This window comes from Garra rufa, chromosome 18 (genome assembly GCF_049309525.1).
Source record: "Garra rufa chromosome 18, GarRuf1.0, whole genome shotgun sequence".
Lineage (NCBI taxonomy): Eukaryota > Metazoa > Chordata > Actinopteri > Cypriniformes > Cyprinidae > Garra > Garra rufa.
In genome coordinates this window covers 25,546,416-25,569,137 of record NC_133378.1, presented here as the reverse complement: position 1 = coordinate 25,569,137, position 22,722 = coordinate 25,546,416, and the positions used below count along the sequence as shown (strand labels likewise).

Here is a 22,722-nt window from a genome sequence, read left to right as displayed (position 1 = left end):
AATTCCGATGAGCTGTCGAGGTTGTTAGGAATTTTTTGCAACGAATGTCTGTTTAATAGCATATTTAACACTTATTTAGGCTACTTTCTTATTTAAATGTATTCATTATTTGATTTATTTTAGCGTTTTGTAGGCTGCTTGTTCACTGACCGAATTGCTAAAATAAACACGCACGTTTGTTATTAATGTTTGAGCCTCATTTATTTTGATATATATAAAAACACCGCGCCACCTGCGGTAGTTGGTCCATTACCACCGCGGTGGTAAAAATCTGGTATTTTAAATCTAAATTTAACATTCAAGGACAGATGTTTCAGCACAATTAATGTTTTTGCGCTGAGGATTAATTGTCTCCCCGTCTGTGTTCCGGATGTTTGACGCTCATTCAGTAAACTTAACACAGACTATCATAATGAACTTTTATGCATAAATGGAAATGGATTTTATCGATTAGCTGTTGCAGCCCTAGTTTGGTTATGGGTAAAACAAAGACCATGCGGGTCAGGTAGTGAAAATGGTAGGCTTCGTTATGAATTAATTATTTAACAACAGCCATCACCCCCCCCCCCCCCCCCCCGCCTATGACGACGATCCATCGCGATGTTTCCCATTAGACATCGTACGATGCCGAATTGGTCGACATCGCCCAACCCTAGTTCCTGCCTACATCGCGACAGAAAGACCGACCGAAACAGTTTTTTTTTTGCGTATTCCACCCTGTTTTGTTTTTCGTTCTGTTTTTCAGTCTTTTTGTTTCCGTAGTGTGTTTTCCCCCATGGATCCCTTCCTCCAACCAGAATTCATCCTCCTCCGGCTGAAGCAGGGGGATTTACCGCTCGAGGGTTTTACGATCATGTTCCAGCTTGTAGCAAACACCACCAGCTACCCGGACGACGCGCTCTGTGCGTTCTACGACGCTAGCCTCAACGCGTCATGCAGAGCGCCGTCGTCCGAGGACGGCCCTCGAGCGGATTTCGCCGCATTTGTGGAGTGGACACTGGCGAGAAACAGACCCGCGTTCCCCGCCTGTTCCAAGGAGCATCTCGCCAGTGCCACTCCGGACCCAGAGCCCAGCCAGCCACCCCGACCCGCGGATTATGAGCCCTACATAGACGGAAAGCCCGAGCCCGGAGCGACAGCAGTATGGAGTGCCGACGGGGTCAAAACTGCTGATCAGGTGCGTGAGCCGGCCATTACATCCGCGACGGTGGAGTGCTTCATGGAGCAAGAGAGGGCTGTAGAGAGCCCCGTCCACTGCACTGCCACTGGGGGTGAGCAAGAGCACAACTCTGGGGACTTAATTGACTGTTTCACGGAAATACCCATCTGCCTGGACTTCCCTCCCACCCTCCCTCTTCTGCCTAAGCCTGAATCTCCGCTGGTTCCGCCCAGTCTTCCAGAGTCACCGCTGGTTCCGCCCAGCCTTCATGAATCTCCGTTGTCTGCTGTCTGTCCCCTTGCTCACCCTCAGCCCACCATCTGTGCGGTGGGTTCGCCGCGGGTCTGCCAGTCTCCATCGGTGTCGTGGCTGGAGGATCCCTCACCATCGCCTCCAGCCTCAGAGTCCTGGACTCCGCCTCGGCCCTCCGACCCTGCGGCTCCACCCCGGCTCTCTGCTCCCTCGTCTCCACCGTCGCCCGTCGATCCACCAGCTCCACCGGGCTCCATCGCCCCTCCGGCTCCGCCCTGGTCAGTCGTCGCCCCACCTTCGCCTCTGGACTATACTCCTCCGGCTGTGCCTCATCGCTCCGTCCCACCGGCTCATTGGACCTCCTCCCTCCCGCGGGCACAGCCTCGGCCCTCTGTCGCTCCGGCTCCGCCGCGGATCTCCGGATCTCCATCTCCGCCTTGGTCACCAGAGCCTTGGGTTCCGCCTTGGCCCTCCGGATCCGCGGTGTCACCCAAGATCTTCGGCTTTCCGTCTCCGCATCGGGCTCTCCCACCACCTGCTCCGCCTCCGTCGGTCGGCCCCATGGAGTCGTCAGCCTCTCCTCCACCATGGCTCCTCCCTCCATCGGCTCCACCTTGGAACTCCATGGCTGAGTTCTGGGTCCCACCTGGCTCCTCCTGCTCCAGCCCCTTCCTGTCACCTCCTTGGCTCCTCCCTCCGTCACCACCCTGGACTCCATCTTGTGTCCTCCTCCCGGGAGTCCGTCCTCCACCTAAGCCCCCTCCTAAGACTTTGTACTGTTTCCTTTTGTCTGTTTGTCGGCACGAGGACGTGCCTTCCGGGAGGGGGAGGTAATGTCACACCCCCGGACTTTCTTGTTGGTTTTTCCCATTTTCCCCCGCAGTTCTGAGTGGTTTTGGTTTTTCCCTTATTGTCTGCACCTGTGTTTGTAATTAGTCTGTCTATTTAAGGTGTGTGTTTTCCCAGTACTCTTGTCGGTCTTTGATGTTATATGGATGTCTTACCCTGCTGTTCCTGTGTCTGCTTGTATTCCGTTGGATTTATTAAATATTCGTCTTTTACTACGTCATCGTTCGTGTGTTCCTGCCTACATCGTGACAGTACCTCGCTAACTAAGTTAGCTGGATTTGATTGTTGACGATTTGGCATGATCTTGGATCGCTCGGTTCTTCGTAGCTCATCCGGGACTTGCTGTCATAGCAACAGGTGCGCAAGCTTAAACCTGCTCTGGAGCAGGTTTATTTCATGTAAACAGGATTTAGGCTGCGCTCCTGGCGGGTTATGATTGGTTGAAATGGCGAGGTCACATCTGATTGGTTAAAGAGCACAACTGACGCGGACTGACTCACGTGGGAAAAGAAAAAAATATATATATATATATTGAATAAACACTGTACTTTTTAAACTTGTTATTCATGAAAGAATCCTGGGGGGGAAAAAATCACAGGTCCCAAAAAATATTTGGTATTGATATGGTTGATATTATCCAACATTGATCATTCTAATAATAAATCAGCATATTAGAATGATTTCTGAAGGATCATGTGACACTTAAGACTGGAGTAACAGCTGATAAAAATTCAGCTTTTCATCAGAGGAATAAATTCTATTTTAAAATATGTTAAAATATATATATAAAAAAATTATTTTATATTGTAAAAACAATTTGCAATATTACTGTTTTTTCTGTATTTTTAATCAAATAAATGCAGCCTTGATGAGCATAAGAGACTTCTTTAAAGACTATTACAAGTCTTACTGACCCCAAACTTTTGAACGGTAGAGTATAAAAAATAAAAATATAAATAAAATAACATATCATGGAAAAAACATGTAACATGGGCAGCATTAACGCATTTAATTTGTTCACTACTGTTTGCCAGCCCACTCTCCTTGCTTTTCCAGCCTTTGCAGTTTTCCCTTGCGTTTTAATTCAACTCTGAAACTTCTGAAATCCCTCAATCAAGAGTTCTTGCTCTGCTGCAGAAAAATACTGAGCGCGCTCCTTCGTCATGTTCGCCGACCAATCAAAGCGTTGCCCATCAATGTTTCTACTATCGATACGTAGCCCCTTTTAAGCCACCCAGTGATCTCAAATAACTTCATCCAGCTATACTAATCATCAACAACAGGTGCGTTCGGAGAACCGGAATAGCGAGCTCATAGTTAGCGCGATGATTTGATCTTGGATGTGTCATTTGATCTTGGATGTAGTAAGCGAGGTACGAAGAACAGACCCCTGCTTACAACTACAGCAAAAACAGATTTAAAAAAATATATATTGTTTCTATTCAAAACAACTGTTTTCTGTTTGAATATATTTTATTTTTATTTTTAGCATAATTACTCCAGTCACATGATCCTTCAGAAATCATTCTACTATTCTGCTTTTCTGCTCAAAAAACATGTAGTATTATTATTATTATAATGTTGAAAGCTGTGTAGATTTTTTCAGGTTTTGTTGATGAATAGAAAGTTCATCTCTTCATCTCATCACTTTTGATTAATTTAAAGCATCCTTGCTAAATAAAAGTACTGTTTTTAATGTTTTTTAAACAGCAAGTCAGCTTATGTGACCCAAAACCAGTCTTAAGTCGCACGGGTATATTTGTAGCAATAGCCAAAAATACATTGTATGGGTTTATCAATTTTTCTTTTATGCCAAAAATCATTTGGATATTAAGTAAAGATCATGTTTCATGAAGATATTTTGTAAATTTCCTTCCGTAAATATATATAAAACAATTTTTTTGATTAGTAATACACATTGCTAAGAACTTCATTTTGACCAATGAAAAAGCAATTTTCTCAATCTATAGATTTTTTGCACCCTAGATTGTCTAATAGTTGCATCTCGGGCAAATATTGTCATATCCTAACATACACTAATTGGAAGCTTGTTTATTCAACTTTCAGATGATGTATAAATCTTAATTTCAGAAAAATAAATGTATTTATTCGTTTATATTCAGAAATAAATGCAGACTTGGTGAAAAGAACAGACTTCTTTAAAACACATAAAAAAATCATACTGTTCAAAAACTTTTGACTGATATTGAACAGTCAATTAAATGCTTATCAATATTTACTGAATAACGGCATTTACATTTTTTTCCCCTCTCTTTCTTTAGGAGTCGCCATGGTGTTTTGTTCCTACTTCCCTCCAGCATGCGTTTACTACTTGTTATGGTCAGTTTCCTACATATTGTTTCCAACAGCCCTGTGGAGCAGCAAAGTGTAAAGGGATAATGGCCTATGAGGCTCACACACTTTACTGTATGCCCTTCCTGCAAAGGAAAATCAAACCAATTTAGAAACTCGAAAAACATTTTTAAAATCATTTTTGTTTTGAGGTGATGAACTTCATGAAATTGACATGATCTAGGAGGCTTACTGACATCATGATTGCTGCTGTTGTTCCATCTCGAAGGAAAAGAAATGCGCTTTACCTCTGCTTCACATGTATTGTCATGTTTTTGAATGGCATGTTGACAGAGACACAGCAAATGGTCTCGGATACAGTATGTATGGTGTTTGTTGCACAGTTCTGCCTAAATGAATCAAATCTGAAAGGCAAGAAGCAGAGTAGAAATTGTCAAATTTGCTGTGGAATTTATACTTGTAGAATTACTGCTTTTTGGTTGTTTAAGAGACTGAAAGTTTTGAAACAGTTTATTCACAACTCAGCTCTAAATCATAATCAAAACATCTGCTTAATTATTAAAAAAATAATAATGAATTTTGAAATTTATGCATACAATCAGTGTAACTTCATGTAAAAACACTACAGTATGATTAAGGTAGTGGCTATCATCATATACCTAGTTAATGTGTGACTTAAAATACTTCATGCCCCATATAATATTAGGTGGGCCTTCAAAACAAATGCCTCATAACAGTATGAGAAATACGACGGTTGGTTTAATTTTGATAAATGAGTTTATCTGTACCATTTAACCTCTGTTTTAAGGGGTTCTGCTTCCTGGTTGTCGGTAATTGCTTGTGTTTAGCGAGTGATCTTGAATTTACTTTGTACTGTTTACGGGTTCAGAGGGAAGTTGATACCCTGCAACATAACAGTATTGAGGCATTATTTTGTGTTTTGTGCACCACTTGTGGTTACTTTTTATTAAAATTTAGTGGTGGTTAAGAAGAAAATGTGTCTTTGGTTTTTAGAGGTCAACCAGCAAAGGAAAGCTGGTGTAACCTTTTCATAAATGGACCATGGTATTAATTTCATCAAAATACTGCAGGTTTTTCACCATTTTGTAAAAGCAAAAACCAATAACTTTCCACCTTATTTTTCAATGTGGAAGCAAGCTGTTTTCTGGTGATGTTCATAAGCCACTGTAGGGAAATAAAGAGAAGAATAACGAAGTGCAGTAAACTGTAAAACTGATTGCACTACAAATCATTGTGTTCATAATTAAGATAATACATTAAAATAATATGGTAAGACACACCAGTTTGCGATACCAAGCAGCAAAACCAGCTGGACGCGGATGAGACTGGAAGACAGACACATTAAATTTACAAATGGCCATGCCTGCTCTTACGGGAAAAATAAGGTGGATAGGTTTAGTCAAAACTGAGTTAAAATCTTGTCTAAAAGCAGACAAAAAAGGTGATTGGTCAAAGTCAAGACAAATACACTGAAAAGTTTTCACCAGTTTCAACTTAAAAACTTAAGTTTAGCAGCTGCCTTAAAATGTTAAGTTAAATCAACTTAAGCCATTTAAACTCACAACTCATTTTTATTGTAGTAAGTTATAATGACTTGTTGTTTTAAGCTAATTTAACTTAAAAACTTAAGGCAGCTGCTTAACTTAAATTTTGAGTGACAACTTTTTACAGTGTACAAACAAATGCTTGAATAGAGACAATGGTAAGAAACTGAGGCTACAGAAAGCTAGAAAAACTACACAAGCCTTTTTATTTAATACTGAAGTGCAATTAATATTTCTAATATTATTTTCACTTTATTGACTAGGTACTTTGACCTTTGAGTAAATATTTGGCATAGGACCATATACTTAAAATACATGAGTAGGCCTATCATTTCTATTTTTATACCCCTTGCTATTGTTAACAATAAATCTGTTGTAACTTAACACTAGATACGGTGATCACAAGTCCTCTTTTTCCTGTACATGTCCTGGTACAATTGCCTAAATGTCCGTAGAGAGCATGTCAGCAGGAAAACAAAGCCAAAAAAAAAAAGGGAAAACAAAGCCAAAACCTGGACTTTTAGGAGATTTAGAAATCCTTGCTAGGATGTATCTGGGAAAAAAGAGGCCATATGGTCACCCTACTTTAGATAAATAAGTAAGATGGCAACAAGCCACCACGTTAATCAAAAAAAGGAAGTAAAATGACTAAGATTTAAGATGTAGCTGGAAGCGTTGAGATTATTTCAGTTGACTACTATGCAATGGGTCTCTAGTTCCAAGAAACAGGGTGACCTCTAGTGACATTTTGCTTGTCATGACATGGCTAGAATTGAGGTCAGTCAAATTAAAGGAGAAGTTCACTTCCAGAATGAAGATGTCTTGATAATTTTCTCACCCCCATGTTACCAAGATGTCTTTCTTTCTTTAGTGGAAAAGAAATGAAGATTTTTGAGGAAAACATTACAGGATTTTTCTCCATATAGTTGACTTTAGTGGTGGCCAATGGGTCGGAGGTCCAAACTGCAGTTTCAATGCAGCTCTAAAGAACTCAACACGATCCTAATTGAGAAGTACAGGTTTTATCTATCGAAACAAACAGCCATTTTCTAAGAAAGATACTAATTTATATACTTTTTAAACACAAATGCTCATCTTGCACTAGCTTGATCTCACTAGGCGGAAGTACTGACTCAGTGTTTACAAAGTGAGCTTGCAAAAAAGTCAGACGCCCTTTACCAAAAAAGGTAAAAAAAAAAACAACAATGTCAGACGATTTTAAAGTTGGTGGAGAAAATTAGTTTTTTTTTCGCCCTACCCTACCTTTTTTAACTGAAGTACACTATGAAGAACTAAACGTGTGACTTTTGTGAGCATTTGTGGTTAAAAAGTATATAAATTTGTATTTTTATTAGAAAATAACCGGTCGTTTCAATAGAAAAGACCCTTATCCCTTGGCTGGGATTGTGTAGGGCCCTTTATAGCTGTGTTGAAACTACAATTTGGACCTTCAACCCATTGATCCCCAAGTCCACTATCTGGAGAAAAATCCTGGAATGTTTTCCACAAAAAACTTAATTTCTTTGCAACTGAAGAAAGAAAGACATGAACATCTTGGATGACCTGAGGGTGAATAAAACATCAAGAAATTTTCATCCTGGAAATGAACTTCTTTAGTTGTAGAAATGAGCAGTTGTCAGTTCTCTAAATGGACTCATGGAGGCAGTCCTGCTTTCCTCCTGTATTCACAGATGTCCATTTTCTCTTCAGAGCGAAGTGGTTTTGTGTCAGCGAGGTAGTTATACGAGTCTAGAAGTCGAATAATTGCAGAATACACCGGCCGGTCCTTGAAGTTCCACATGCAGCAATACTTTATTAAGTCGTATCTGCAAGACATGCCAGATAATGTCAGTTTATATGTTGTTTTAAAAGGATTTTTAGATTTTCTTAAACTCTTGCTGTTCACAAAGAAGCAAAACAACTATTTAGATGCTGTGTAAAATAAATAAACAAATACAAAAAGGCTCACAATGGTGCTCCACAGTTTTCTGGTCTTTTCATCCGGTAATGGGCTAAAGTGTCTGGCAGCACTTCAGATGAATCCAGGTCAGGATAGGGAGGAGATCCTTTCAAAGGAGAAAGAAGGTAAAAATAAGACTGCTAACTTGTTTGCTTCATGTTATTTTTTTTTTTATATAAATTTTGTGTATTAGGACCTCTAACTAATACTACCCAGGGTTATCATCTCATAAAGCAGGATTCCAAAGGACCATCTGAAGAAGTATGACAGCACAACTTTAGCACATTGGTCAAAGTGCAATAATATTTTTTTAGAAAACTTGTTTTTATGTTCTGCTAGACTCACACATCACTCCTGTCTGTTAGGGGAAGCCTCATCATCCGTTCAGGGGCCTTCCATTTTACCGGCACTTTGGCTTCTTGTTCTTTGTCCACCGTTCTCGACTGTCGGGTCTTGAAAGCCATATCTAATCCAGAGACTTTGACTGTGAGCTCTGAACTGATTAACATATTCCGGGCTGCGACATCCCCATGAATAATTCTGTGGTAGGAGTGTAAATAGTCCTAAGACAAATCATTAATAAATCATTTAAATAACTTACATATCTTGCAGTTGATTTTTGTCATATTAAGTATGAGTACACAGAGGGGTAAACAACTCACTAGTCCTGCTGCTACCTGTTTAGCTACTAGATAAACAGACTTCTCTGAAAATGTCTGGAAGTTATCACTTGCACCACATCTGTCCTGTTCAGTAAAAGATACATTCAGAAGAAAAATTATGAGATGAGTTATGAGACGTAGCAGATGTATATTCTTTGTAAACACACTCAGAAAAAAGGAACTAAGCTGTCACTGGGGTGGAACCCTAGGCTCAAAAGCATTGTACTTTAATACCCCTAAATGTATTTATGAATTATTTACACTGAAAAAAATGATTCATTGAATTTACTCAATTTTTTTAAGGTAAGTGGTTGCAATCAATTGATTTGATCTAAATTTAAACAAACATTTATTTGGATTTAAACAATTTTATTTAGTTAACTTAGTAAAGCCCAATTTAAATATGCTACTTCCTCTTAATTTATTTAATTGTTTCTGAAGAAAAAATATTCATTGAATTTACTCAAATTTTTTAAGGTAAGTGGTTGCAATCAATTTATTTTAGCTACATTTAAATAATCACATTTTGTTGACTAAATTTCAAAATTGTTTTAATCACTTACCTTAAAAAAAATCCTTTTCTTAAGGAGAGGTTCTTAAATGGCTTTGCAAATACACACAACAAGTTTAATGTTTTGAATTTATTTTTAATGTCATCAAATGTAAATTCAGTAACAGTTTCTTTGTATATACAACAAGTGTTTGGAAGACAAGTGCTTACTTAACGTTGCACATTCACAAAATAAAAATTAACATAAATTCACAGGTGAAAGAGGCCACATTGTTGAGTGCGGACTTGGAATTGCAAAATTAATAAAAAATATGTGGAAACAGGCAACAGTATATAGTGATTAAACAGTATATTGTATTTTTTCAATAGTGAATAAAACAATAGTGCTAAAACTGTTCATATGTCATGCAACAAACTGCAATTTGTAATGGATTTTACAGGTATGCCCATGGTGATGTGTTGTGGGTCTTTCAAGGAGTCATCTCTTTGACTGTCCTATATTTAAATAAAAAGAAACTGTTATTAGTAGGGTTGGGTATCAACTGATATTTACCAGCCAATATGCACAAAAACAAATCAGTATGTCATCATAAACAGCTGTTTTTTTTTTAAGTTAAAGTGAAAGGAAGCAGATGAGAAAGAAAACTGACAAATCTATTTGTATATCTCCCACATGTTGTTCCTAATCTGCAAATGGAACACAAATTCAGATATTTTTAATGAGATCTGTGAGCTTTCTAACCCTGCATAGACAGCAACGCAACTCAACTGAAATGTTCTTAGGCCAAGAAACACATTAAAGATATTGGTAAAATAGTCCATGTGACATCAGTGGTTCAACAGTAATTTCATGAAGCTACGAGAATACTTGTGCGCAAAGAAAACAAAAAAAAAAAAGACTCCTCCGCGCCACCGTCTGCCATTCATGAGAGTACCATGACACAAGTGTTTGGTGTTGCTGACATGAACATGCATGGGCTGAACCATGTTTATAAGCAAAGAAAAACACACGCATATGTCATTGTAGTCTTGACAATGGAGGCAGGAAGAAGAATTGTTGAATAAAGTTATTTTTGTTTTCTTTGCACATTAAAATTATTCTTTAGCTCTGTAAAGATACGGTTGAACCACTGATGTCACATAAATGGTTACACTTATGTCCTTAGTACGTTTTTGGGCCAGTTATATTGTTGCCTATGCAAGTCCAGAAACCTCTCAGATTTCATTAAAAAAAATTTTTAATTTTTTTTGGTTCTGAAGATAAACTAAGGTCTTCTGGGTTTGGAAAGACATGAGGGTGAGTAATTAACGACAGAATTTTCATTTTTTGGGCAACTATAACCCTTTTAGTATTTGAAATTTAAGTAGAATTTAAATTCAAGCAGAGACATTTTTGTCTGGACACTGTATTTGACATCACTGTGTTAAATAATAATACATATGGGAAAGGAAAAGACACTTGATAAATGAATACACCTCCTGTAAAATGCTGAAATATTTGACCATTTTCCTCCCAGTAAGACCTCCTTTCTGGAAAACAGCAGTGATCTGTGGAACATAACATATTACATTATATGATATATTTCATTAAAGTCAACTGTTTATTGTAAAATGCTTTAATACTAAAAATACTTACTGTGCATATTGCTGGAATAATACAACTTCAGGAAAGTGGCGAACCTGGAAACTTCCTTTGGCATCAAGGAAATGGTATGTGTCCTAGTCACAGGAACATGCAGAGAGTCCCTCAAATGAAAGTAAAAACACAATAATTATTATTACTAGTTTAAAACAGTTTACATGCTGCACCATTAAAGCTAGCAAAAAGGGGCATGTTCACATGATTACAATTGTGAACACTAAAAACATTGAGAAATCCAATGTTATATTGTGAGATTTACTGATAGGAACTAACTGGAAATTCCCCTCATAACTTCATGCCTTCGTCCATATTTTTGATTTCCCGGAACTTTCTATTACAAGGCATAGTTATTTGGAGTTGTGATGGTGTCCAGTATGAACGAAACACATCTAACGTAACACCACAAATAAAGTTTGAGTCTGTGGAAACAATTCTACAGTACAAACACGCAGTTAAGGATACAATCTGCCCATCATTGCTTTAAATGCAATAGTTGCCACAGAAATTAATAATTTTTTTCGGTATCACGCAAGCACTACCTTACCTTCAGCCAAAACAAACTGCTCTTGAACAAACAAGTTAAGGACATTAAAGATGACCCGTCCAAAAGGATTTAACGTTATATGTCATGTTTAACCACATTAGAAGCTGGCAGATTCCCGAAGGACTGGCTGTGGTAACGTTAACGTAACTTAGGCGGGAACACCAATAACGTTACCGGCCTGAGCATCTCCGAAAGCGCTTAAGCATTTAAATAGACGCTATCCTTTCAAATAAACGGCGTATTTTAGGCTTATACAACTACATTTTCATACAAAAATATCTTAAAAGTACATTGTCACATAAAAAAGTATTATTTGTGTTATTTGTGTAAGTTATATGTGACCGTCCGTTGGTCGCTGTGGAATTTCTCCCAAAGACTCATTTTGCAGATATTATTTATACAGCGAACAAACTATTTACTGTAATAAACAGTGCTACACTACATTATTACTCACATAAATATTACTCACCGTGTAAATCGACCGAATGATGAAAACTCCGGGTCCGGAATGAAAAGTTCCCACTCCCACGTGAACCTGAGTCTGAGTCGTGACTGGAAACTCCTTTTGGCGCCAGGGAGAATGTGCATTTGTGCGCATGCGCAGAAAGTTTACTTAATATTTTCTAACTGAATTTAATTAATTCACATGGCTTGGATTTAAAACACATGTAATTCGCTTAAAACCAATTAATACTTATTAATTAAAATCAAAAACTAAATTTTTATTATTTAAACTAGCGAAATTGAATCATGCTTAATTTAATTGGGGCCATAATCATTTTTTTCAGTGTAGGTGTTTAACCTACATTAGTACCTTAAAGTATATATGTATGAATGCATGGATACATAGACAGAGAGATTAACTCAGAACAGAAGAATTAAATGAGATAAAATGTAGCAATTACGTTTTTATTTTAATACTACTTAATACTAGTACCTTTTCAAAGGCTAACACCCCAGTAACAGTTTTGTACCTTTTTTTGAGAGTGTACTTCAGGTGTTTTTACCTCTCGAAGACTCCAGAGAAAATGTAGGAGGTTCCCTGGAACGCTTGCCTCTAAAACCAGGTACATTGGCATCCGGCGTGTCTGGCAGTATAACATCTTCACTATATTCTCGTGTTTGCTCACTGCTACGTGGAAAAGGACAAAATCCATAAATTCTGTAGCCTCTGGTTGATTTGACCCATCTGAAAAAAGAATATATCCAATATTATAAAATGGTTAGTTCCGTTAGCAGTATAAACAATCAATAATATCCACCTCAGTGGCGATTCTAGACTTTTTTAACAGGGGTGGCCTTAGTGGAGCACTGATTAATTCAAGGGTGGCATCATAAAATCATGCATCAAACACCATACTCATAAATTGAAGGACAAAGACGTACTCTTACATCAAATTTCTTTTTATTTGAATAAAATCAAATATAAATAAACAAACTTATCATACTGCAGTGCAATGAAGTCAGATTTCCTTCCATTTACATTATTAGTAATTATTACTTACATTATTATTAGAAATTGAAATGAAACGAACAAGAAATGGCACAATGAACAACAAAGAACGTATTATTTACAATTAATTACACAAAATTAAAGCTTAATCAAAGGCCACATCTGTCCTGTGAGCTAAACTATTAGTATTTATAAAGTTTAAACTATATAGACTACTCTTTCATGTCATTACTGCATTGGTGATGTGCAAGTCGAATTCAGTGCCTGTCACTTTAAGGCCCTGCTGACGGCCGTGAGGTTTGCTTGATTCTCACGGTTTAAGCTAAACTGTTGTGCATTGTGCATAAGGATATGTGGATGAAATGAATTATGTTTGTTTCCATGTCATTTGTTAAACTAAATACTCTAAAGCCTAACAACTCGAAGAAAATCTGTCTTGGATTACAGGAGCTACTGTAAGTGTCTTGTAATGATAATTTCTATGATTTTGGCGAGCACAAAGAACTATCTCCAGATGTAAATTGGTTTCCTATTGCTCAAATTCAATTAAGCCCACCAGTAGGCTAGACCTTAATTTCACAGCCTAGGTATGTTAGCAACACAGGGCTTGAAAACATTGACTGTATATATAACGTTAGAACAAACAAAAACGAAACCGTGCGTGGAATTTATCTGGGAATATAGCCTAAACCTAACTTACTGAAGGTAGGGGCCGGCGAGCTAACGTTACCTTGCTGGCGTGTTTTATTTGGTTCCTTGGTTAAAATATAATGTAGGCTACGTTTTTTTGCATAAAATTGCGTCTGCTAATCTGCTAATGATAAATCGTTAAATCCTTTTTACAAAAGTAGCCTACAGTTAACAGTTAATGACCTAGCAAATGTCGACTGAGTAGGCAGAAAAGCAGAAAAAAGGCAGGTACAGTAGATAAATTAGCCTAGCATACATGACGTGATTCAACAGACTTAATACTGGGCTGTGTGTGCGATTAGATATCAAGGCAGATGTGACAGGTAAATAGATATCTTTGCGTGCTAGCACAAGTAGTAGTGCTGTAAACTCACATGCTAAAAAACAGTAAGCCATGTATTGTTGGTTAGCTTACATCAAACATTTGCTACTTACATTTCTGAGTTCTGGACTGGTGTCTGACTGTCCAAGCCCCCGCGCTGATTTAAAGGCAGCAAGTGCGTCAACAACGGTTCCGCCTTTGAGCACGTTAATGGCCAATCGTAGAGTAGGATTTTGGGGTGGCACCTGGGGTGGCCAATCAATTCTCAGGGGTGGCGTGGGCCACCCCAAGCCACCCCTCTGGCTCCGCCCCTGATCCACCTTACTCTTTAACGCAGAAGTTATGCTGCGTTCCAGGCAGTTTTTTGAGCCCGTAAATCATGACTTCAAACCACGACTCACGACTTTGTAGCGTTCCAGGCAAGTCATGCCAAACTGCCTAAGCGCATTTATTATTATTATATTATTATTAATTTGATTGTAACGTTATATTGTCCTAAAGTCTATTTTTCCACCATGTACCACTTGCATAAACACTGCACCCGTATGGGGCTGTCATAGTTGTTTCGCGGGCTATGTGGCTATATTTTGTTGCATCATTTACCTTTAATTTTGAGACAACACCCATCCAAAGAAACTTCTTTTGGAAGATACGTTAATGTGTGCAGCGTGCGCCTATTTACTGTATTAGTTTTCTGTTTAAAGTATGATATGAATTGATATGTATGATATGTTATATTGTTCTAAAGTCTATTTTTCTACCGTGTACCACTTGCATAAACACCGCACCCGCAGGGGCTGTAGTTGTTGTTTCGCGGGCTATGTGACGTAAGAACTCGGAACTGGGAGTACGTCGTCGTCGTCGATCTAGTTTGAGTTCATGAGTGGGAAATCAATCACTGCTTTGACTGCCGCTCCAGTGCACTTTCACGGGTAGAAGGTTGGAAAAACACGGGTAAAAGGGGTTGCCTGGAACGCGGCATTAGTCTGTTTTAAACTAAAGACGGAAAACAGATGTTTTCTCATGCTGAGAGATAAGCAGATGAGAACATTTAATATGGTATTTAAAAAAAAACGTAGTGGATAAGAACAGTTCCTGAACTGTTCACCTCATTTTGCTCGTTTTGCTGCTTGATATTGCAAATTAGTTTGTCTTACCATATTCTAATATTTTAATGTATTATCTTAATTATAAACACACAGGTTTGTAGTGCAAACCGTTCTACTGTTAACACCTTGTTATTCTTGTTATTTTCCTATAGAGTGTTTTCACGATGCGTCATCAATCAGCCATATTGGCGGCACAATACGTAAACAATAATGCCACTGAACTGAACAGAACTCGCAAATTTTGCTGATTATTGCTGCTGAAATTAAATGGTCAATTATTGTCTTGTTTTGGGCTGTACTAATCCGTCAGACCAGGAAAAACATTTGGAGTACTATAGACTGTCAGAAGTTAAAACAAATCAAAGAGAAGAGTGCAAAAAACTGTATAAGGAACAAAAGGCGTTTGTGGTTGGCCAAACTGCACCAGGATTTCCAGGTAAAGTCATTTGTGTTTGTTTTTATCATTTCTGATCAGGTAGGTGAAATGTTATGCTAATATCTTAATTAATACTGCTTGTACATATCTTTACCACCTATTAACTTTACTTTGTCAAAATATAACGTCATTTCCTGCTTACAAAGTCCTCTATATGACTTGGCAGCTTCCACATGGGTTTTTTCTGTGGTATAGACAGCATAAATTAGCAGAACAACGTATTCAGTTGTACATTAATCATGCAATTAATGCTGTTGTTTACATCTGAGCAGTACCGCCGCTCCCTATACGCAGAGTACGCAGTCTGCGTAGGGCACCAACTCCCAGGGGGGCACCATCCCAGCTGCTCAAAAAAATCGTTTTTATATATTATAATAATAAATTAATATTAATAATATACATATACAAATAAACAAAAATATAAAAATATAAACGTATATATTGCATTTTACGGTGAGCGCAGAGTAGGCTAGTAAGCACACGTGATGACCCGCAGCATCTGCGCCGCGACGCGCCCTCACCTCTGTTTACGGCTGCCTATTTGGCCAAAAATGATGATAATAATTGATGAACAATATGCCTGGTCCTGGAAAGAGACATTAACAGTCCGGCGCCGAGAAACGAAAGAAAAAAAAAAGCCCAAGATGAAGCCCGTGCATCACTTTCAGGTGCGTTCATAATCCTGTGAAACTTTATTTTATTCTGTCAACGTTAATAATGTGTTTTAATGTCGGTAATAATTTCACGACTAATGCATCTTTCTTAATATGAATACAAGCAGATCTAAGTAAACACAGTGACTTAAAATTCATTATATTAAAACACAGAGGCAATTATGATTATTGATTAATAATGACCATATGGTGTCATTAAATAACAGTGTTAAAATACATAATCTAATACAAAATTAACAGTTTACATTACAATTTTAATAGAAATGCCTGAAAAGGGCACCAAATGCAGTTGTTACACTTACATGATGATCAAATTCCTTGTTTAATATTGACCAAACGTTTAAAATATCCACATAATCTTTCTTATCATTTCCTCAACAAAAATATGTGGACATCATAACCCTTGTCTGCTTTATTGTAAATTTTGAACTTTGGAAAGCTCCAGCAGATGACAGTGTTGATTTTATTTCAGTTTATTATTGTTTATTTTATTAAGATTTCACATTTTTAAAAGTTTTATTTAAAGTGTAATTTTAGTTTTTTTTTTTTTTGCTGTAGAGATACAGTTGTAATTTATAAATGATACAATTTATTTGTGTAATTACTTTTATTTGAATAAAGTTCTATTTTGGCCCCTATAGGTGTTTTTTTTATTATTTTATTTTATTTTTACTTCCGTAATATTTGGGGGAGGGGGCACAAAAGTAAATTTTTGCTTAGGGCACCCATTTGGCCAGCAGCGGCCCTGCATCTGAGTACCTGCAATATAGCTGGGTACCTGACCAAACCATGTGTAAACCCCTCTATATGTGTGAGAAAATTTCATAATGTATAAAGAGAATAAAGGACATGGCAGGATGAGAAAAGTTACTAACATACTATATATGCCACAGGAACATTTTCTGTCACCATCAGGGACTTTTGTTTTAGTGTAAGGATTGCATAATAGTGAATTTACTTTTTAAAAAATAACATATTAGGTTCTAGTGTCTAACAACGCCCTTTAGCCTTGACTTATTCACAATACAGCACAGCCTCTCATACCTTATTGCCTGTGGTCTTTTAGCATAATATGAATACAAATTGTGGTAAATTCTTAGAAGACACCATTTGATGATTGTTTTGTGTTCTGTACCTTTAAGAGTTTTAATCACTACAGCAGTGGATGTGTTGTCTTGTTTTAGCTGACCCATGCAGATTGGCCCATAACGTCCCATCTGAAGCGGCTCCACCCCCTCCAGGGTGCACTGAGCAGGTATCTCCCATGGACCAAGAGCATCCTGTGCAGGCGGCATGGTCCCAAAGCCAGTGTCCAAAGGTACAGGGTCTCCTTCTACAAGATTCAACATACTATTTCTAATGATTTGCAAAACTAAAAAAAGCTTTCCCCATCTAATATTTGGGTTCAAAGTACTGCTAACAAAATCATAGATTCGTTTTCTTCCACATACCATTTGCATTTAAAGATGAGCCTGTGATAATCTGAGCTGATGATCTTTTGGTGATAAAGCTCCGTATTATCTGAGACACAACAATCACGGTGCTGAGAGCCAGCAAGCTTGGGATAATGATGAGTGCCAATGTGCCTGATCCTTCCTCATCTGTCCATTGACGCAAACACAAAGCAGAAAATATTCTTTTACCCTTGAATAACAGCAAGGGTGAAAGCATTTAAAGTACATTAGACTTGATTGTATGTACTGGAATAAAAATAGACTCTTACGTACAACAGACAGGGTTAGAGCCAGAGGAGCTGTTGCATTGGGCCTGTATAGCCATAAGGGTGTCCCTTTAACATTTCCAAAACTGACTTGACAAATGACATTAGCTAAATCATTTAAAAAGAATGAACTTTCAAACATACAGCACACAAGTTATTAGAGCTGAAATTGAAGACTTTATGGATCATAATATATATCTTGACAGCAAATGCATTTAGTTAGTCAACTCTTTCTTGCTCTAAGCATGTTTTTCTTTGCTGGCTATTAAAAATATTGTATGTGTGTGTATATTGTAGGTGCATATCATCCTTACCTTACTGGAATAAAGGCAGAAAAGTATCTTTTTGACTGCTTTTGGTAGAGGCACCTTGTTTAAGCATAAGGTTTGATTTTGACTTTCAGAGCAATGACCGTGAGGGTGACTGACTGCCCACCTGACTTAATGATTAACTTCAGTACAGAAATATTTTAACTGTTGCCTTGAATACTTTGCTTTTCTGACTTGCAGTCAAATTCAGGATGTTGAATATTTAAGGTTTTTGTCCATTTTTTTTTAGATTTGTGGATATTTTTATAGTTGTAGAGGGAAAAATGGTGCTTTTATTTTGAAGTGAAAAAGTAAAATTAGACTGTTGGGGTCACATGGCCCCTTTAGAATTGGCACATCATGGAATGTTGTTACTAGTGTTGTTATTTGTACATCTATAGAGGAATTGATTGAGATTATGCTATTCAAATTCATAGTGTTGTTATGGCTTATCTATTAAAATATGGTCAATTAAATTAGTACACTCTCCTGAAAGTAAATAAAAAAACAAAAACAAAAAAATGCTGGTGTACGGTTAAGGCAAGTTTGATCAACAGGTACTAATACCAAATTATTGTTTTAAGTGTGAAAATATAGCAAAAGTAACACAGAAATTAAAAAACAATGGACTTGTGAAAAGGCCTCTGAAATAATTAGGCGTTCACTTTAAGCGTGAGTTTCAGAAAAAGCAGGAGAAACACCAAGAAAGTGTCTCAGAGATGGCAAAATCTATGAAAAGAGTGACACTTTATCTCATAGAGTAAGGTGCAGCCTGCAGAAGTAACATGCATGGTTGTTTATCCATAGCAAAACTACCACCTGTAGCCAAAGCACAATAAAGCTTTTTCCAAGGCCCATATTTACAAAATATAGACTTCTGGGAAACCATACTCTGCTCTCATGAGATCAAGTCAATCATTTCGGCTCTAACAGCATCCAAAATGTTATGGTGTTGCTAGAGGAGGAGTACAGCGAGAAGTGCCTGGTTCCCAAAGTGACGTTCAGTGGTAGTAAAGCTCTTACATAGGGATGTATGGGTGCTGAAGGTGTGAGGGAGTTGTGCTTTATCAACGCTGTCATCAGTTCACACACCATTGTGTTACGTAATACGAAAACCTGACAGAAAATGCTACTCTCTCCTCATTCCCTGCATTGTTGGGCATTTTTTTTAACATGACAATGAAGATATTCATTCTCCCAAGGTGAAAATCCTTCAGTGGACATGTATTTCACTCAGTCTTAACACTCTTGAGCAGCTGTGGGGGATTCTGTAGAGACGAGCTGAGCACTCCCCATTAAAGACCAGGGCATTTAAGGAGCTCATCCTCCAGGAGTTAAACAGGGCAGATGTGACAATTTGTCATTAACTTACACTCAGTGCCAAGAAGGGTCAGAGCAGTGTACTTTGAGTTATGGAGGACATATTAAGTACTAGAATATTACACTTTGTTGAATTAAATCCTTCATTTAATCAAAATATGCTGTTAATTGTATTTACACACACTCTTATATTTAAGTCAAATAAATAATTTACTGTTCAGATGAATCTCTTTTACTTTAATTCTGCCATGTGGTGCATCATCATACTGCACATAAAACCTTTATCTAAAATAAATGTACATTAAATAGGGCATCTTCACGAATTACCTTGCTCTACAGAGTGCAATTCTATATTACAACAGCAGGTGGCACTATTATACAACATTAAGTCTGGCAGCTTGACTTTAATCTGATTTTAACGCCTGATACAAAGAATGCTATATAATGGTATTTAATTGTACTGTCTTTCTAAACCTCCACTCTGAATGCAAGAAAGAAATGGCATGTTGATATTGTGAAACAACCTTATATGTATACAAAAATCATGTTGATGTACAAAATGTGTAACAGGTGGTGTGAAATTACAAGGCATATGCACAGCTGTTCCACAAATAAACCCATAATAACAGAACAATATATTATGAAGTTGTTCATTTAGTTTCTTTTACATTCAGTGTTCGGTGAAGTGGAGAGAATTTAAATAGACAGATGTATACAGATTAATAGACCTACACTACCAGTCAAAAGTTTTTGAACAGTAAGATTTCTCTCTTTTTTTTTTAAAGAAGCTTCTTTTGCTCACTGCACTTTGCTCCAAAGTACAGCAAAAACAGTACAATTTTGAAATATTTTTACTATTTAAAATAACTGTTTTCTATTTGAATGTATTTTAAAATGTAATGTATTCCTGTGATTTCAAAGCTGAATTGTTAGCATTATTACTCCAGTTACATGATCCTTTATCATTCTAATATTCTGATTTGCTGCTCAAAAAACATGTATTATTATTGTGCTGAAAACAGCTGAGTAGATTATTTTGGGTTTCTTTGATGAATAGAAAGTTCAGAAGCATTTATCTGAAATATAAATATTTTGTAACATTATAAATGTCTTTATCATCACTTTTTCTCAATTTAAAGCATCCCTGCTAAATAAAAGTATTACTTTCTATAATTTCTTTACCAAAAAAATTAAAATAAATCATTCATCAAAGAATCCTGAAAAAATGTATTCAACTGTTTTAAATATTGATAATAATAATAAAAAAATGTTTCTCGGCGTATCAGCAAATCAGCATATTAGAATGATTTTTGAAGAATCATTTGATACTGAAGACTGGAGTAATGATGCTGAAAATTTCGTTTGATCACAGGAATAAATTGCATTTTATAGAAAACAGTTATTTTAAATAGTAAAAAGTATTCCAGATTTGTACTATTTTTGCTGTATACTTTAAATTAAATAAATGCAGACTTGGTGAGCAGAAGAGACTTCTTCAAAAAACAATAAAAATCTTATTGTTCAAAAGCTTTTGACTGGTCGTGTATATAAAACATATTACCTGGTCTATTTTACTTATTTCATTTTTTTTTATTAATGATCTTAACCATTATATAATGTAGTTATGTTAATGTGTGTTGTGGATTGTATGCATTATTATTATAATTAACATTATTACCTTTAATTTTATGTTATATTAACTATTGTATTTTGATTTTTGAAGTACTTGGGGCTTGTATTGTTTATTGTAAAGCTTTTTGTGCGTTTTTTTAAAAGCTGCTACACAAATTATGTTTATTATGAAAGTTAGAACATTTCAGCATTAAAATCACAGAGGGTCTATAGATTGGTCTGGATGAGAGTTTGATGGCCAGGTTAAAACCCCCTGGTTTACACTACTATCTTCTATCTATACTTTTAAGACATCAAGTGCATTTTTCTTCGACATACAACTTTAACACTCAATTTAGGCCTGGCAGCATGGCAGAGAGGCTTTTTACGTTTAGTATTGTGCATAGTATGCGAAAGCCCGCCCCCTCGCTCTGATTGGCTCCTCTGCCCTCGTCCACTCTGCATTGGTGTCGGTGTGCGCCACTGACAGTCGCTGCTCTCGTTTGGCGCAAGTAACAAGGTGAAAATGACTATAAAGTTGCAAAGCTGCGCCTACAATTAATTACCGACGAGCGCTGACAGCCCCACACAGACAACAACAACCTGCACAAGAGGGCGTTTCTACAAGAATCAAAGGTCGTCGGACAGTGGACCTAGTTAGTCGTGTGTATTACTGATCCAGGTACATTGTTGTTCGCCGTTCCCCGTGAACGCGCCGGTAGCTGATGTCATTGGAACAGGTGCGCGAAACCCAAGTTAACAACAGTCGCCCTAGATCGCGAGGGATTACACACGGATGTGAGTGTTTTTCTACGCCGTTTTATTCATCAGCCGGTATTACGAGGCGATTTGAGGCTGTATTATTTTTATGTCCCTGGATAAAGTAGGCTGTCCTGCCTCGGGTGGTAGTTTATTGCCATTTCCGTGTCTTTTCCTCCTAGAAAGCGCTTGTTTGGATCGTTTGCAGGCGACACTTCTTGGTGAGCAGTGAGGTCTGCCATAGATTTTGTCAAGGCAATGAGAAGCCCTTTTACCTTCGCGTGAGCTTCAGATGAATGTACGTGAATTTTGACTGAACCATACAGGGAATATACTATTTTAAGGACCGAGCGATGCCGACTCCGAAGTTTTAAAACGTTTTTTTTTTTCACCAAGACATGGGAATGAAGTCGCTTTGCTTTACTGCGCTCTAAACGCGTTTGCATAAGGAAATAACCTGTTTTTTTAAAAGACTCGTTTACAAAAGGGATTAATCATGTCCAAGACGCTGAAAAAGAAGAAACATTGGTCCAGCAAAGTGCAGGAATGCGCTGTTTCGTGGGGTAACGCCGGGGAGCTCAGCGCCGTGCTGGAGATAAGCGGGGGAGCCGAGCACGGAGAGTTCCCGCACCTGGGACAGGTGTTGTCGGACGCGTTAGTGTGCCATGTCGGCAGGCTACCTGGTCCCGGAGATGTGCTTCTGGAGGTGAACGGCACGCCTGTCAGCGGACTGACAAACCGAGACACCCTCGCCGTCATACGCCACTTTCGCGAACCTCTCCGTCTGAAGACCGTAAAGCCAGGTTAGTTTCTTAACATAATTGCTAAAGCCTAGTGCGCAACCAACCGAGACAACAGTTTGT

General features: G+C 37.7%; 3 protein-coding genes across 6 annotated transcripts in view; 2 read left to right on the top strand and 1 right to left on the bottom strand.

The window, feature by feature from the left end:
* The window catches only part of tmem269 (transmembrane protein 269), a 30,868-nt gene extending 25,299 nt beyond the window's left edge, over window positions 1-5,569 (top strand). For all 3 annotated transcript variants that reach the window (XM_073823811.1, XM_073823810.1, XM_073823809.1), the window contains one exon: window positions 4,543-5,569. In XM_073823811.1, coding sequence (XP_073679912.1) covers window positions 4,543-4,652 — 110 coding nt within the window. In that variant the 3' untranslated portion in view covers window positions 4,653-5,569. The remainder of the gene's footprint in view (window positions 1-4,542) is intronic.
* A 752-nt stretch (window positions 5,570-6,321) lies between these two features.
* On the bottom strand, window positions 6,322-18,264 carry LOC141291653 (tyrosine-protein kinase STYK1). 2 transcript variants are annotated; one of them, XM_073823807.1, is made up of 10 exons: window positions 18,176-18,264; window positions 17,869-17,947; window positions 17,593-17,742; window positions 17,277-17,474; window positions 12,465-12,646; window positions 8,761-8,844; window positions 8,444-8,661; window positions 8,311-8,351; window positions 8,108-8,204; window positions 6,322-7,964 (listed from the first exon to the last, which is right to left on the bottom strand). In XM_073823807.1, the coding sequence occupies exons 2-10, from the start codon at window positions 17,918-17,920 to the stop codon at window positions 7,793-7,795; spliced, it is 1,194 nt and encodes a 397-aa protein (XP_073679908.1). In that variant the 5' UTR covers window positions 17,921-17,947; window positions 18,176-18,264; the 3' UTR covers window positions 6,322-7,792. The 2 variants fall into 2 exon arrangements, with proteins under 2 accessions (XP_073679908.1, XP_073679909.1); XM_073823808.1 differs by having other exon boundaries at window positions 17,869-17,951; window positions 18,176-18,252.
* A 3,343-nt stretch (window positions 18,265-21,607) lies between these two features.
* Window positions 21,608-22,722, top strand: part of LOC141290580 (membrane-associated guanylate kinase, WW and PDZ domain-containing protein 3-like) — a 169,092-nt gene continuing 167,977 nt past the window's right edge. The window contains exon 1 of the mRNA XM_073822698.1: window positions 21,608-22,662. Within this exon, the coding sequence (XP_073678799.1) occupies window positions 22,356-22,662 (307 nt within the window). The 5' untranslated portion in view covers window positions 21,608-22,355. The remainder of the gene's footprint in view (window positions 22,663-22,722) is intronic.

Excerpts from the sequence above, each read along its gene's own strand:
- LOC141291653 (XM_073823807.1), bottom strand. The coding sequence starts at position 17,920 with ATGGCTATACAGGCCCAATGCAACAGCTCCTCTGGCTCTAACCCTGTC. Across the intron at positions 8,662-8,760 it reads AACAGGTAGCAGCAGGACTA|GACTATTTACACTCCTACCA; the intron begins GTGAGTTGTTTA and ends GATTTGTCTTAG. Across the intron at positions 7,965-8,107 it reads GAAAACTGTGGAGCACCATT|ATACGACTTAATAAAGTATT; the intron begins GTGAGCCTTTTT and ends CATGTCTTGCAG.